General features: G+C 47.9%; 1 protein-coding gene and 1 long non-coding RNA gene across 5 annotated transcripts in view; one reads left to right on the top strand and one right to left on the bottom strand.

Moving 5' to 3' along the window:
• The first annotated feature begins 10,420 nt into the window (after positions 1-10,420).
• Positions 10,421-15,188, top strand: part of LOC119328839 (ankyrin repeat domain-containing protein EMB506, chloroplastic-like) — a 9,341-nt gene continuing 4,573 nt past the window's right edge. Inside the window, exons 1-4 of the mRNA XM_037601835.1 lie at positions 10,421-10,828; positions 11,011-11,090; positions 11,476-11,574; positions 11,660-11,758. Coding sequence (XP_037457732.1) covers positions 10,486-10,828; positions 11,011-11,090; positions 11,476-11,574; positions 11,660-11,758 — 621 coding nt within the window. The 5' untranslated portion in view covers positions 10,421-10,485. The remainder of the gene's footprint in view (positions 10,829-11,010; positions 11,091-11,475; positions 11,575-11,659; positions 11,759-15,188) is intronic.
• LOC119328840 overlaps positions 12,348-15,188 on the bottom strand; it is a 6,203-nt gene continuing 3,362 nt past the window's right edge. For 2 of the 4 annotated variants that reach the window (XR_005159180.1, XR_005159183.1), the window contains 4 exons: positions 15,007-15,105; positions 14,689-14,922; positions 14,411-14,604; positions 13,349-13,443 (listed from right to left, as the gene is read on the bottom strand). This is a non-coding gene — a long non-coding RNA (uncharacterized LOC119328840). Of the gene's footprint in view, positions 12,792-13,348; positions 13,444-14,410; positions 14,608-14,688; positions 14,923-15,006; positions 15,106-15,188 lie in introns of those variants that run through there. The other 2 variants (XR_005159181.1, XR_005159182.1) reach the window with 2 other exon arrangements.

Raw genomic sequence — 15,188 nt, 5'->3', positions numbered from 1 at the left:
ATTCTATTTCTTAGTGATCTTTTACATGCTTCACATAGTATAACTCTTTCCCGGAGTCAATGTTACCACTGGATTGGTGTGTAAGTTATCAGTGTTACCACCGGATTGGTGTGTAAGTTATCAGGTGTGCGTTACGTACGTTACCACACTATTTATCCAAAAAATGACGGCGGTTATGTTTTCAACAACTCTTTTTTCTGGGTCAAAATCGTCCAAAGTTATCAATGTTTGTACATAATTTATCAAGTCCGTGAGGCATAAAATTATCATGATATACGCATAAGTTAGTGAGGTTATTCCCCGCAAAAATAAGTTAGCGAGTTATACTTTTCAGCAAGTCTTTCCTCAAGTCAAAGTTACCATGAAATTTGTGTGTAAGTTATCAGGTGTGTGTGTATGTATATTACCACACTATTTATTCAAAAAAAATGACGGTGAATATGTTTTCAACAACTCTTTTTTCTGGGGTCAAAATTGTTACCACAGTAATTGTCAGTAGTTTTTTTCTGGGGGCCAAAATGATCCTCATTACCTACTGTTCTTTTTACCACCCACAAACTGCTCAACACGAGCATGGCAAAAAAATCAGAAATACAAAAAAATTGGGCAAAACTAGGGATCGATCCCTAGGCTGGGTTATAATTCATAGCACTAGCCACTTGGTAGTAGTTAGTTTCATGATGTCATATCAGCGCGAGGTTTTTTATAGGCAGAGGGGCATCAGGCTTTACTTGGTTTGCAGCCATGGTTGCTGCTCGCGACGGAGCTTCACCCTGAATTACCAGGCTTTCCCTTGGCATTTTGGGGGTGCGCGGGGTGCGGATGAGCACACGCATGGTGCAACGGGGTGTGGCCTTGCGTGCCTGCTGTGTGTGCACCGGCCGAGCACCCACGCCTCGAGCTCAAGCTCATGCATGGCGGCCTGCGCTCGGGTGCATACGACGAGGGCGAGCGGGAGGAGGAACGGCGATTCTCACCGCGCTCGAATGCGAGATCGACTTGGACAGAGACAGACGAGGAAGCCGGTGAGGAGACACTAATTGTCGAAAACGGCTCCGCCGAGAAGAAAACGACAATGGCGTTGAGGGAGTCCTGGATTAGGGGGTCCCCGGACAGCCGGACTATATCCTTTGGCCGAACTGTTGGACTGTGAAGATACGAGATTGAAGACTTCGTCCCGTGTCCAGATGGGACTCTACTTAGCGTGGAAGGCAAGCTAGGCAATACGAATATGCATATCTCCTCCTTTGTAACCGACCTTGTGACCCTAGCCTCCTCCGGTGTCTATATAAACCGGAGGGTTTTAGTCCGTAGGACAACAGACAATCATACCATAGGCTTGCTTTTAGGGTTTAGCCTCTCTGATCTCGTGGTAGATCTACTCTTGTAATACTCATATCATCAAGAACAATCAAGCAGAAAGTAGGGTATTACCTCCATAGAGAGGGCCCGAACCTGAGTAAACATCGTGTCCCCTGTCTCCTGTTACCATCGACCTTGGACGCATAGTTCGGGACCCCCTACCCGAGATCCGCCGGTTTTGACACCGACATTGGTGCTTTCATTGAGAGCTCCACTGTGTCGTCACCATAAGGCCTGATGGCTCCTTCGATCATCGCTAGCGATGCGGTCCAGGGTGAGGCTTTCCTCCCCGGACAGATCTTCATATTCGGCGGCTTTGCACTGCGGGCCAATTCGCTTGGCCATCTGGAGCAGATTGAGAGCTACGCCCCTGGCCATCAGGTCAGATTTGGAAACTTGAACTACACGGCCGACATCCGCGGAGACTTGATCTTCGATGGATTCTAGCCCATGTCGGACGCGCCGTACAGTCTTGGCGAGGATGACGCCACTCTGCCGTCGGACAGTATTCGGGAGATCGCATCCGAAGATACTCTGTCCATCGATCCGGAGCAAGTCGCGCCATCCGAGAGCGAAGGGATGGACCCCGTCATGGAGGCCGCACTCTCAGTGGCGATAGAGCCGGATACTGACTTTACCCCTTACGAGAGTCGTGTCGCCAAACCACTGTATTCATCTACAGCCACGGACTCCGAGCCGCTCATATCCGTGCTCGTCGAGTCCGACTGGGCGCCGATCATGGAGTTCACCTCCGCGAACATCTTTCAGCACTCACCCTTCGGGGACGTGCTAAATTCATTAAGGTCTCTCTCCCTGTCAGGAGAACCTTAGCTGAACTATGTCCGGCTAGAATGGGATGCGGGCGACGAAGAAAACCCACCACCCACTTAGTAGCCGCTGTCGACGACTTAACCGACATGCTCGACTTCGACACCGAAGACATCGACGGTATGGACGACGATGCAGGAGATGAATCGGAACCACCGCCCACAGGGCGCTGGACCGCTACTTCATCACATGACGTATACATGGTGAACACCCCCAAAGAAGCCAATGGCGACGAGACAACGAAGGATGATACCTCCAAGAAGCAACCCAAGCGCCGACGTCAGCGGCGCCGCTCTAAGTCCCGCCATAGCAAGAACAGCGATAATAATAGTCCATGCGACTCTGGAAGAGACGACAACTGCACCACCCCGCTCGCAGAAAACGATCAAGATGCAAACTGCAAACATAGTACGGATCCGACATCCGAACACGATGACGCCAAAGATAAGCCTCATCAATCCCCGTCTAGGGAAGAAAACAGTCCGGACGAAGATGCACCCATCATCCCAGAAACAAACTTGGAGCAAGAGAACCTCCGCAGAAGGCTTACTGCCACAGCGAGAAGCCTGAAGAAACAGAAGCAAAGGCTAAAGGTCGCACAAGATACGCTCAACAGCAAGTGGAACAAAGTAACAAAGTATGGTAGAAGCTACCACCCAAATAGCTATCCAAAGCGCAAGCTATTACCGAAATTCGACGATGAGGCCTTAGAGCCCATACAGCCGATAAGTGATACGGCCAACCGGCCGAATCCACCACCCTGTGAACGCGATAGAGCGGCTAACAAAGTCATGCATAAGTCAACACACGTTCTACGTGAGAACTTGCGTCAAAAATCCGGTGTGACCAGATCTATCTATAGATCTAGGAAGCACGCTACGGTATAAAACCAACACCGAATACTAAAACCGTCCGAACACTATGGCGCATCCCAATACAGGGGTGCCGCACACCCATAATGTTTCACCGATGAGGTACTGGATCACGAATTCCCAGAGGGATTCAAACGAGTGAACATAGAGGCGTACGACGGAACCACAGACCCGGGAGTCTAGATAGATGACTTCATCCTTCATATTTATATGGCTCGTGGAGACGATCTCCATGCCATTAAATAGTTGCCCCTCAAGCTTAAAGGGCCAGCTAGGCACTGGCTGAAAAGCCTCCCCGAAAACTCAATTGGAAGTTGGGAGGAGCTCGAGGACGCTTTCCGGGCCAATTTTCAAGGGACTTATGTCCGACCTCTAGATGCAGATGATTTAAGTCACATAATCCAACAGTCCGGAGAGTCCGTCCGAAAGCTTTGGAACAGGTTCCTCACCAAGAAGAACCAAATAGTCGACTGTCCGGACGCCAAAGCCTTAGCAGCTTTCAAACACAGTGTCCGAGACGAATGGCTCGCCAGACACCTCGGTCAAGAAAAACCGAGAACAATGGCAGCCCTAACAAGCATCATGACCCGCTTTTGTGCGGGCGAGGGCAGCTGGTTGGCCCGTAGCAGCACCAGCGACCCAAGCACATCCGAAGTAAGGGATGACAATGGTAAACCACGACGCAACAAAAACAAGCGTCGAAGTAAAGAAGGTAGCCCACATAACACGGCGGTAAACACCGGATTCAGGGGCTCCCGACCAGGTCAGCGGAAAAAGCCTTTCAAAGGCAGCAGAGAAGGACAATCTGGCCTAAACAAAATTCTTGACAAACTCTGTCAGATTCACGGCACCCCAGACAAACCTGCAAATCATACCCACAGAGAATGTTGGGTCTTCAAGCAGGCCGGTAATCTAAACACCGAACACAAAGAGGAAGAGACACCAAGCGAAGATGAGGATGAACCTCGCCAGCAAAACGCCGGAGGACAGAAAAAGTTCCCACCGGAGGTTAAAACAGTAAACTTGATCCATGTGACAAGGAGAAGAAGCAATCACGCACTCCGACGCACACGTGCCATAGAGCTCGTCACCCCTAGGTCCAACCCCTGGTTGGCATGCCCGATCACTTTTGATCGTAGAGATCACGATACACATATCCGGCGTGAAGGACTGACGGCCTTGGTGTTAGACCCAATAATAAATGGGTACCATTTCACAAGGGTCCTCATGGACGGCGACAGTGATCTCAATCTTATATATCAGGACACAGTCCGCAAAATGGGGATAGACCCAACACAAATAAGCCACAGTAATACTACCTTCAAGGGAGTAATACCAGGCCAAGAGGCCCACTGCATGGGCTCTCTACTACTAGAGGTGGTATTCGGTTCTCCCGATAACTTCCGAAGTGAAACGTTAACTTTTCACATCGCTCCATTCCGAAGTGATTTCCAAGCACTACTCGGAAGGGCGGCTTTCGCTCGTTCTAACGCAATACCGCATTATGCTTTTCTCAAGCTCAAGATGTCCGGTCCACGAGGCGTCATTACAGTTAGCGGAAATACCAACCGCTCTTCACATATGAAAGAGGACGCGGCGGCTCTAACAGCCGCACACTAGACGGCCTCACCAACCAGAAAAAATGGTAGGTCGTCAAGACCACGGATACGGTTAGACGAGTCCGGCGTTCCATCATACATGCATGAGATTGGTTTTTGAACCCTCATAACACGATACCAGGGGCTTCCCGCGTGTAATCAGGGCCAGGCCAGCTCAACTAGGCATCTCTGGAATTCTGATAACTCATTCTTCTTTTCGGCACGGCAACTTTCACCTAAGTTCTTTCTTTTTGCAGGTTACAATCGTGCTACACCCGTCCAGGACACGGCACAATGGAGACACAGGCGCAGACGTGCAGCAGGGACCCGCCCAAATGTTTCTTTTTAGATTAAGGCCCTGCGTAAACCTTTTTTACTGTCTCTTGTTGCTCACATCCTCCAGATACTCCACACAACCGAGAAGGATGCTGGCGTTATTGGCATGTGGCCACGCCAGGATTTTGCACGTACCCGGACACATGGGGTTTCTTATAAAGGGCATTGTTTAGCCCGATATATGTTATAAAGACCAAACACCTTAGGGAGTGTTCGGCGTCACAAGTTTGGCCATATATGCATCAGCTCCGAATCATGTCTTTGGTCAAATGTTGGGTTTGCCCGGCTCTCACGTTTTGGTACCTTACATTCTGTTATATCGGCTAAGGTAGCACTGGGAGAACTACTGGGATTATGCCCTGGTTCATCCGGATGAGCACCTCAGTAGAGAAAGCCGAAAACTGACTGTCATGATATAGTGAGAGACTGGTCAACCACTCGATGACTAATCAGAATCTTTGGGATTCCTCCGCATTAACGAAGGGCCATTTCCCGATCATGTACGTACGTGCACCGTATTCGGACGAGCACAGAAGTACCAGGGGCTATATAGTAGCCCCACTGTCAAACTCCTATGGCTAAATGAAAGTGTTAAAGTAATATAGTCTGATTGCCTCGTTCACTACGCTATCACCTCCTTAACAGACCAAGACGTTGGATCAAGTGTGGATATGCATCTTTTGCGAACACCCCCGCATTATATGCGTGGGGCGGAAGCCGACGACTGCAAACTTTCAGGTTATATACATATATACATAAACGGGTGCACAGGAGGCATCATAGTACTTTCGGGCAAAAGTATAAATACAGTCTTGATTAATTTAGAAAAACATTGTTTGTACAATGGGACTACATGTCACTGGAAAATAATATTCTTCGAGCACTGAGCCTCTATCGAACGAGCGCCTTCAAGGACTTCTTCAAAGTAGTGCTCGGCGGCAACTCGGCCTATGGCCGAACCCTGTGTCGGAACAGTGGTGGCCTCCATCTCCGCCCAGTATGTTTTGACACGGGCAAGGGCCATCCGTGCACCTTCTATGCACGCTGATCTCTTTACAGCATCGACGCGTGGCACAGCTTCAAGGAATTGTTGCACTAAGCTAAAATAGCTACTCGGCCTTGGCCCTCCCGGCCACAGGTGATCCACAACGGACCTCATGGAAAGTCCGAACAACCTATGGAGCTCGGCCCAACCGATCAATCGCTCATTCAGCAGCAGCGGACGGACTGGAGCGTGAAACTGTGACCAAAATAGCTTTTCCACTTCGGGACCTTTCTGATCCTTAAAGTACTCGGCTGCGTCAGCAGCACTTGCTGTCAAATCCATGTACGCGTCCGCAGAACTCCATAGCTGGTCCAGAGGAGCATATTTCGGATCTTCGAACTTAGTCCGCAATAAGAAGGGCTTCCCAGACACGATATCTGCAGCTTGATTCAGCTCCTCCTTCGTCGCTCTAATTTTGGAGCGAGCTTCCTTGGCAGCCACCCGGACCTTCTCTAGGTCCGTCTCCTTCGCTCGGTTTTTTTCTTCAAGAAGCCGGTAACGGTCAGCAGCATTTTTTAACTCTACGGCCATCTTGGCTATTTTTTCCTTGCTCTCGCAATCCGCGGCCTGTTCGGCCCTTAACTCTTCGGCCGCCTTTAAAGCGGCCGCATTGCTACTCCTTGCTTGCTCCTTGGCTCGGGCAAGCTCTGCCCAAAGGGTCTTCACGGTGGCAGCTCCATCTACAGTCACAACATGTTAACGATACTGGCATCATGCTGCTCTTATTATGTGACGATCACCAGAAAAATCACTCACCCTGTGCCTCGTCAAGCCGCTTGTTGACAAGCACGATGTCGGCATCTGCCGCATCCAGTTGCCGCTTTAATTCGACAAAACCATCAGTCCGGCTCACCACCGGAGCTTCAACTACCAGCACATATAGGCGATCTGGTTATTACCTGGGACTATGATCCTCTGTTTGTCGCCGTTCCCGACGACAACCAGAGTCTCAGGGGCTACTATCTGCATGGGCATACCTAATGTATGCGGTACTGTTAAAGGCATATATTGTTTCACGTACCTCGAAGCCTTTCAGCAGACTCATAAAAGCTTCGTGCAGACCGCTTTCAGCGGATGAAATCCTTTCAATTACCATACCCATTAGCGTATGATGCGCTTCTGAGACGACAGCTTGCCCCAGAAGATCCTTCGGCGCGTCCGACCGCACACTGTACGGACCCTTGCTGTCGCTCCCCTCAGGAGCCGGATACTGGGGATGCCGGGCAGCTAAAGGGTTATCCTCTGGCCCTAGTGGATCCGGAGATACCCTTCACGGCGACACTTCAAGGTCGCCCGCATCTTGAGTTGGGGAGTCCGGGGGAGGCGTTTCGCTCTCCATCATGTCCGGAAGAAGATCCCCGGAAGATAAACTCTGTCGAGAAGGGATGCGATCTGGACTATAATTTATAAGTATCGATTATTGTCTTCGGAAGTAAGATAGGATATCTTCACTATTAAGTACTTTTTGATTACTTACAGCTTGGTAGAGGGCTGATCCCCGTGCGGACATTGTGCGGCCAGAATACCCTCCGAGGCAGGACCCTCTGGCGGAGATTTCTTCTCCCGTTTGGAAACCTTAGTTTCTGGATCTTCAGAGGTAGTCCTCTTCCTTCCCCGGGGAGAGAGAATGTCAGATTCTCCCCCTTGGTTATCCTCCCTCGCGGAGGCGCTCATTCCCTCGATTGGAATAGATAGCGATGGAGGCCCGCTTTCGCCCTCTTTATTCCCCCCTTCATCTTCCTTTGAGGGCACTAGACAAGGTGCTGGCTCGAGCATCTTTTCCAGCACCGGATTGTCCAAACCCTCAGGAAGGGGAACCGAACACCGGATCGGCTTCGCCTTTGTTATCCAGTCCTGTTCAAAGAGAGATTCTTCAGAATGATGTCATGATAAATAAAAGGATAGTGTGTTCGGCCATGGGATTACTTACTTGGGCAGCGGGACGGTTGCAGCTTAGGCCCACGTCCTCGATGGTGTCCGGACACTCTATTTGGGGTCCGAAGAATGGTTTGTACATCTCCTTGTGCGTCATGCCGAGGAAATGCTGAATAGTGTGCGGTCCTTCCGGGTTGAATTCCCACATACGGAGGGGTCGGCGTTTGCAAGGCTGGACTCGATGAACCAGCATAACTTGCATTACCATAACCAGACTGAAATCTCCCTTGAAGAGATCTCGGATACGGTTCTGCAGTATTCGCACGTCCTTGGCTGGACCCCAGCTCAGCCCCCTGCTAATCCATGACATCAGTTGTGGTGGGGGGCCCGAGCGAAAGGCGGGGGCAGCTACCCATTTGGCACTTCGGGGGGCTGTGATGTAAAACCACGCCCGCTGCCACAATCCGGACACCTCTGGAAAGGAACCCTTTGGCCATGGAGCGTCAGCAATTTTGCTTATTAAAGCACCTCCGCACGCTGCGTACTGCCCCTCGACCGTCTTCGGCTTCACATCGAAGGTCTTGAGCCACAGGCCGAAGTGAGGGGTAATGCGGAGGAAGGCCTCACATACAACAATAAATGACGAGATGTGAAGAAGGGAATCCGGGGCCAGATCGTGAAAATCCAGCCCGTAATAGAACATAAGACCCCTAACAAAGGGATCCAGAGCGAGGCCTAATCCTCGGAGGAAGTGGGAGACGAACACGACGCTCTCTTTGGGTTCGGGAGTAGGGACGACCTGCCCTCGGGTGGGCAGCCTATGCAAAATTTCGGCGGTCAGATATCTGGCCTCCCTCAACTTCTTGATGTCCTCCTCTGTGACGGAGGAAGGCATCCACCGGCCTTGAAGGCTGGATCCAGACATGATTAAAGGTCCGAAGCGCCTGACCTGAGCTTTGGGTGTTAGAACTCGAGGCGGGGAAAGGATTCGATTGAGCGCGGGAGGGGAAAAAGAAAAAGCCCTGTCCCTTTATAAAGAGGGTGAATATCAGGAGTCCCCCTCGTGGTCGTTTGAGACTTACCTAGGATCTAGGAGTCATACCAACAGGCACGGTTGGGTTACCCACGTTTGTATTGACGAGAATCCCGTGATAAGGGAAACACGATCTCTACTTTGACAAGACGTGTCAAGAAACCGCCTCGCGTTATATGCGGGGCTGGTTAAAGAAAAACGGTTCAAATAATGACCGGGCCGTGGCGTGATGTCATGCTATCAAAACGTGTCAGCAGATTAGATTTGTGGAAATATTATTCTCTCTACGGTGGTGTGTGAAACTTATTTTGCAGGTTCGAACACTATCCTTGTATTCAAACTCTTCCATGGTGTATTCGGAGGAGGAACCCGCCTTGCAATGCCGAAGATAACACTGCGCGCCGGACTCATCGTCATTGAAGCCTGATTCAGGGGCTACTGAGGGAGTCCTAGATTAGGGGGTCCCCGGACAGCCGGACTATATCCTTTGGCCGGACTGTTGGACTGTGAAGATACGAGATTGAAGACTTCGTCGCGTGTCCGGATGGGGCTCTACTTGGCGTGGAAGGCAAGCTAGGCAATACGGATATGCATATCTCCTCCTTTGTAATCGACCTTATGTAACCCTAGCCTCCTCCAGTGTCTATATAAACCGGAGGGTTTTAGTCCGTAGGACAACAGACAATCATACCATAGGCTAGCTTCTAGGGTTTAGCCTCTCTGATCTCGTGGTAGATCTACTATTGTAATACTCATATCATCAAAAACAATCAAGCATGAAGTAGGGTATTACCTCCATAAAGAGGGCCCGAACCTGGGTAAACATCATGTCCCCTGTCTTCTGTTACCATTGACTTTAGACGCACAGTTCGGGACCCCCTATCCAAGATCCGCCGGTTTTGACACCGACAGGCGTGGTCAGTCCCAAGGTCCTGTGGACAGGCTGTTGCGCAGGAGGACGACGGACGTCACAGCGGAGCTCCCCGTCGACGAGGTGGAGGACGAAAAGGACCACAATGGCGAAGCGAAATTAGTCCCGCGGGTCAACACTCAGGCCACTCACGCCCGCAGTCGAGCAACTGCCCCGCGCATATCACGAGCAGTCGCCCGATCCTGATCGAAGCACCCTGAGGTCGTGTGGTAATTTTGCAATCTGCCACACAGTTGTCATATACATATTTTGATATCAAATATATGAAACTACATTTCATAATGAATCTAACAATATTGATTTTGCATTGTGGATATTGATAATTTTTTCTATAAATTTGGTCAAGATACTTTAACTTTGGACAAAACTTATATACAGATTAAAATGAACCGGAAGAAGTACGTCTGGTGACCCTATCCGTGGTAAGTAACCCCAACAGGCGTCGCGCACAGACGCAAATTCGGTCCAAATTCGGTTTTGGATTTCTGTCCGTTTCGACTCAAACGGATTGGAACGGGGGCTGACAGTCAAATCCTAGTGAAGACACTACAGGGAGAAGCATCCTTCGGCTCAGCCCTTCTGCGATAAGAGGCGCCGGGCGAGAGATGCTCCCATGGGCGGCCACGGCCTCCTCCTCCTCCTCCTCCGCCGCCGCTCTTCTCCATGCCTCTCCACTCCCCGCCTCCCACCGCGCTGCACTACCTCGCTACCGTCCGTCTCCCTTTCTTCCGCCGCCGCTCTCAATTGGCTTCCGTTCCCCGGCACGCGCCCTCCCTCGCGGCGGCGACGCCTTCTGGGAGGAACCAGACGACGGCTCCGGGAGCGACTACGAGGATGAGGGAAAGCAAGCGACCGGACAAAGAAGCTCTCCTTTCCCTTCCCCCTTCCCGCTCTCCAGGCTCGTTGCAACGCGCCAGCAGGAGCGTCAAGAGCAGGAGCTCCGGAGAGGTATCGATTGGGTCTCCGAGCGAAATTTACTCCTCCGAATTTTCTTTATGTGCTTCTGGTCTCCCAGTTTGCACTCTGAAAAAGAGTGTGCTGTTTATGCCTCTGAATTCTCATTTCAGTATTTTTGCTGTTACTGTTTTTTGAATTGTACACCTTATTGTGCTGCTATTCTGTTTGTCTAGAAATCGAGCTTCTCTTAACGCCAGAAGAAGAGGCTATCTTGGATCAGAATGAGACTGCTGATGTCACCAAAATTTCATCAGTTAAGTGTGTTTCACTGTCTTCATACCATTTTGAGTGTTCCCCACTGTCTTGGAGAGTTGTTCTTTATCAGGTTTAGTGCTGTTTGGGACTTTAGGTGGTTATATGCTAGTTGTAAAAGTAAAATGCAGTGAGTTGGCGATGACTGGTTTCTTCACCGACGCTAGCCCAGCGTGACATCTGTTACCATTTTGTAAGCTGATTTCGACATCATGCCTCGTTTGGCTGTGTGCATCACATTGGATGACGCATGGACTGGAAGGATGATCTTTCTAACTTATAAACATACCTATTTTTGACATCTGAGTAATGAGTAATGTAGATGCGTGAACTGTCGGAATGTTGGATGTTGATTCTAACCTCTGAAATTGCATTGCTTGGTGCAGCCAAAATGGCATCCGCTTCATACATACGCATTGGCGCTGCAGATACCTCTGATGGACAAGCTGCTCGACAATGGTGTTGATATCGATTTAGTTGATAAAGTAGGTCCTGCTTAATTCGTTGTGATGCCTGTCCAAAACGCCATCTAGGATAGTAGTGCTAATATTGGTGGTGTTGTTGATACAGGATGGTTTCACTCCTCTTCACAAGGCGATAATAGGCAAAAAGGAGGCTGTCATTAGCCATCTCCTAAGAAAAGGAGCAAATCCTCATGTCACAGATAGGGTAACCGGCAATATCCTTTTTATGATTTATATTTCTCTAGTCCCATAATAAAGTGGAAGATACTAACTGAACTTGGATAGTGGCATTTACACTTGTCAGATGGATTTGGTTCCTCACTAGCAACAATGCAGTTCGCATCTTGAAGTTTAAGACTACTAGTAGAGTGCCCGTGCGTTGCTACGGGCTTAAGAAAAAATTACCATCTTGTAATCTTCAAAATTATGTTGAACATATTATAACCTAATAAAAGGGAGGATGAAAATACCATATTGCAATGTTCAATATCTTTTATCACTGATCAGCGAGGAATAACAATAATCGTTCTGTACATGCAAGATACTTAGTAAAGAACTTCTCTGATACATTTTTTCTTTTACTTCACTGCATGAAATGTATTCGGTACATCGGCATATATCATGCTTGTTCTTTGCACCTATAGTTTTGTTCTACTCACCTATTCCATTCTCTGAAGAATGGTATATGGCTATATCGACTCCATTGGAGAGAATACACTATGGAATCCCTGTGTCAATGTTAAATAATCATGTAAAAAGGAAAGAGAATAGAAGTAAAAGTGAGTCTACTGATCAGGTAGTATTATGGCAACTACCTCGCTGATCAGGTAGAAGCTTTCCAGACAGCTTATCCTTGAAGGTATCAAGTCGTGCATCAAGCATTACTATGTTTCCTTATAAGTTGAAGTGAAGAAATTATAAGCAAGAGTACTAACGACCAACAGTGGCGAGCCTCTTGCTCTTGCAAGAATGTTTATTGAACAATTAGTTGCATATGCGGCTCAGGTGGAAGATGAATGCCCCTCACGCAACGTTGCCGTTGCGCGAAGTGGTAAATTCCCCTCTCCTCCACACCCTTCCCTTCCTCCATTTTGTCCGTGGCTATGTCATGTTGCTCGGCCTCCAGAAAACTTGGTTGCGCGAGTCTTGGGCACTTTTTGACCCGGGACCCACCAATCCGCCACATCTTATAGTGATGCTGCTCCACTCTCTTGGCGATGGCAGTGACTTCACTGTTTCTAAGACAATAATAACTCTGTTTCATGAGCAACTAAATTTCAAGACATTTAGGAGCTCTGCTCGACCTTTGTAAGAAATGTACCACAATATTTGCTATAATGATATTACTACATCTATGTTTTTCAGAAGTACAATCAAAATCAAAATTAACAAACAACAGCTTGGTCATTAATTAGACAACCAATGCTCTTGTAAGACTGCAGGTTCGGTTAAGCCACTACTTAACTCACCATGAAACAGTCATGTTTTCCTTTCCTCTTTGAAGTACCAAAGTTGCAGCTTCTATTTTACGCATTGGTTGTCGCTGCAGTAGCAGCAGCACCACCAACAAATTAGAAGAGGTGCGGTGGCATTACTGAACTGAAGTCAAACAGTACACGACATACACATTAGATGGGTCAGTGCAAATTCACCTCCCACCATACATGCTTCTTTTTCTCTTCCAGACACAGTAGCGGTGGCAACTGGCAAGCACATACACATACACCAACAGCAGCAGCAAATACGCACATGTATCTATAGTGATGTCCCTTCTGGTTTCCTTTTCTCTTCCAGACACAGCAGTGGTAGCAAGCACATATGCACACATCAGCAGATAACGAATGTTTCTACTACACAATATCTAATGTGACTTGTTGCTCTTTGTCTCTCCTATAACATTGAAAGTTTTCTAAATCAAAGCTTATGCAAGAAAACAATGTAAAGATCATTTCGAAAATCAAAGGCATACACTGAAAATATATATTTAAGATGATCCTTCAAACCAGGTAGTAGGGGTGTAAATCCGAAGGGCAAATAAAAGAGTTCTACCATCGGCAATTCATGCACCTCTAAAAAATGTATTCAAATGAACATGCCCTACATGATATTGCACTGCGAATATAGGAAGATAGAGGGCAGACATGAGAGCATTATCACCCTTTAATTCAAGGCCACCCTTTGTCTAATTAAGTTGCTACGTGTCTGCATAAATATTCATCGTTTATAAAACTATGGAAAAGCAAACCTTTGACTTACCAATGTAAATGCTGCAATGTGAGCTAGCACTTTATAAATTTGTTTGCCGAGATCCAAAACGCCATACACATTAAACAATATGTCTAAAATCCTTTGAATATATACCCACTTTATAAAAATAATAATAATGATATGGCAGCGACCAAACATCAGTTGTTTTGACGCGTGTTTGCACCGGCTGAATATTACATGCACCATATTGTGCTCCCCACTTTGTCCCCTCCTCCGACTCTTGTGACCCCCTCCAACGCCAACCTATCCTCCACCCCGTGCACCGCCACACGCGTTGCCCCACCCCACCCTGCCCATGCATGTTAGAAATTTAATCTCGCAATCTTAAATACTACTCCATTGCGAGATTGAATACTACGGTGGCCTAAAATGACTTCATTATGACCATTTCTTGTTTAAAAATTGATATATCAACCATCTAAGAAGATCAGCACATAATACTGTATGCATCTGTTTGAGCTAGTGATGCAGCTCAGCAAATAGATTGCATATGTCTGCTGCTTTTGTTTCACTGTGCATATTTTTTATGTGCAAAACCAATTTATCTGTATCTCAAAGACCGATTTTCACTGTACATTTCGGAACTTACCACAAATCGCAGGTCGAATACGTGGCGCCACCTGAACATCTGCAGGAACCATACATTCAACATTCCTTGTAAACGATCATCCACCACACGCAGATCCACCCGATTCTTGTTAACTGGCCATTCAGTCTGAACTCCTTCACAAAGTCTTCTCCCTCAGGATTATAAGTTTTGGATAAGTATGCTTGAACCACTTCCTGCTAGTGTAAGTAACATTGATTTGAACAAACCCAATGAGCCGTTGCCAACAAATATCTGACTCTAGTACATTTTTTACTTACTTTGCAACATCCGTTGATGTGAATGATAGAATTTTGTGGTAGAAACTAAGCACGTCCCTTGGGTTCGGCTCATCAAGCCTCAATCCAGCTTGCCTATGGAACTTATCTCCCATATCACCTTTAACTATGTTCTTGACCGTATCCACTTGCAACTTCAGGTTCTTCCCATGCGGCCTGATACAACCCTTGAACACCTACGCCGTACTCCATTCTGTGAAGGTATGCCATCACCGGCTGCATGAACACCAGGACCAAACCATCTTGGAGAAATGCTTGCACTTCCAATCGTACAAAAAATTATTTGGACAATAGTTTGACCTGCTTGTCCTGGAGCATTGCCACTCGCATGTTATGGTGGATCTGTAGTCACCTTGTCATGCCGACGAGTACTCAGACCGTCAGACCATTTAGATTCATCTCCAGAAAAAAAAACTCTTTTAGTAATGCATAGCACATTCCAATCTAAAAACTAAATTACGAACTCTGCGTTTTCGGCTAAT

This window comes from Triticum dicoccoides, chromosome 7A (genome assembly GCF_002162155.2).
Source record: "Triticum dicoccoides isolate Atlit2015 ecotype Zavitan chromosome 7A, WEW_v2.0, whole genome shotgun sequence".
In the NCBI taxonomy this organism is placed as follows: Eukaryota; Viridiplantae; Streptophyta; class Magnoliopsida; order Poales; family Poaceae; genus Triticum; species Triticum dicoccoides.
Note: the sequence above shows the minus strand (reverse complement) of the source record. Positions and strands in the feature narration are given on the sequence as shown.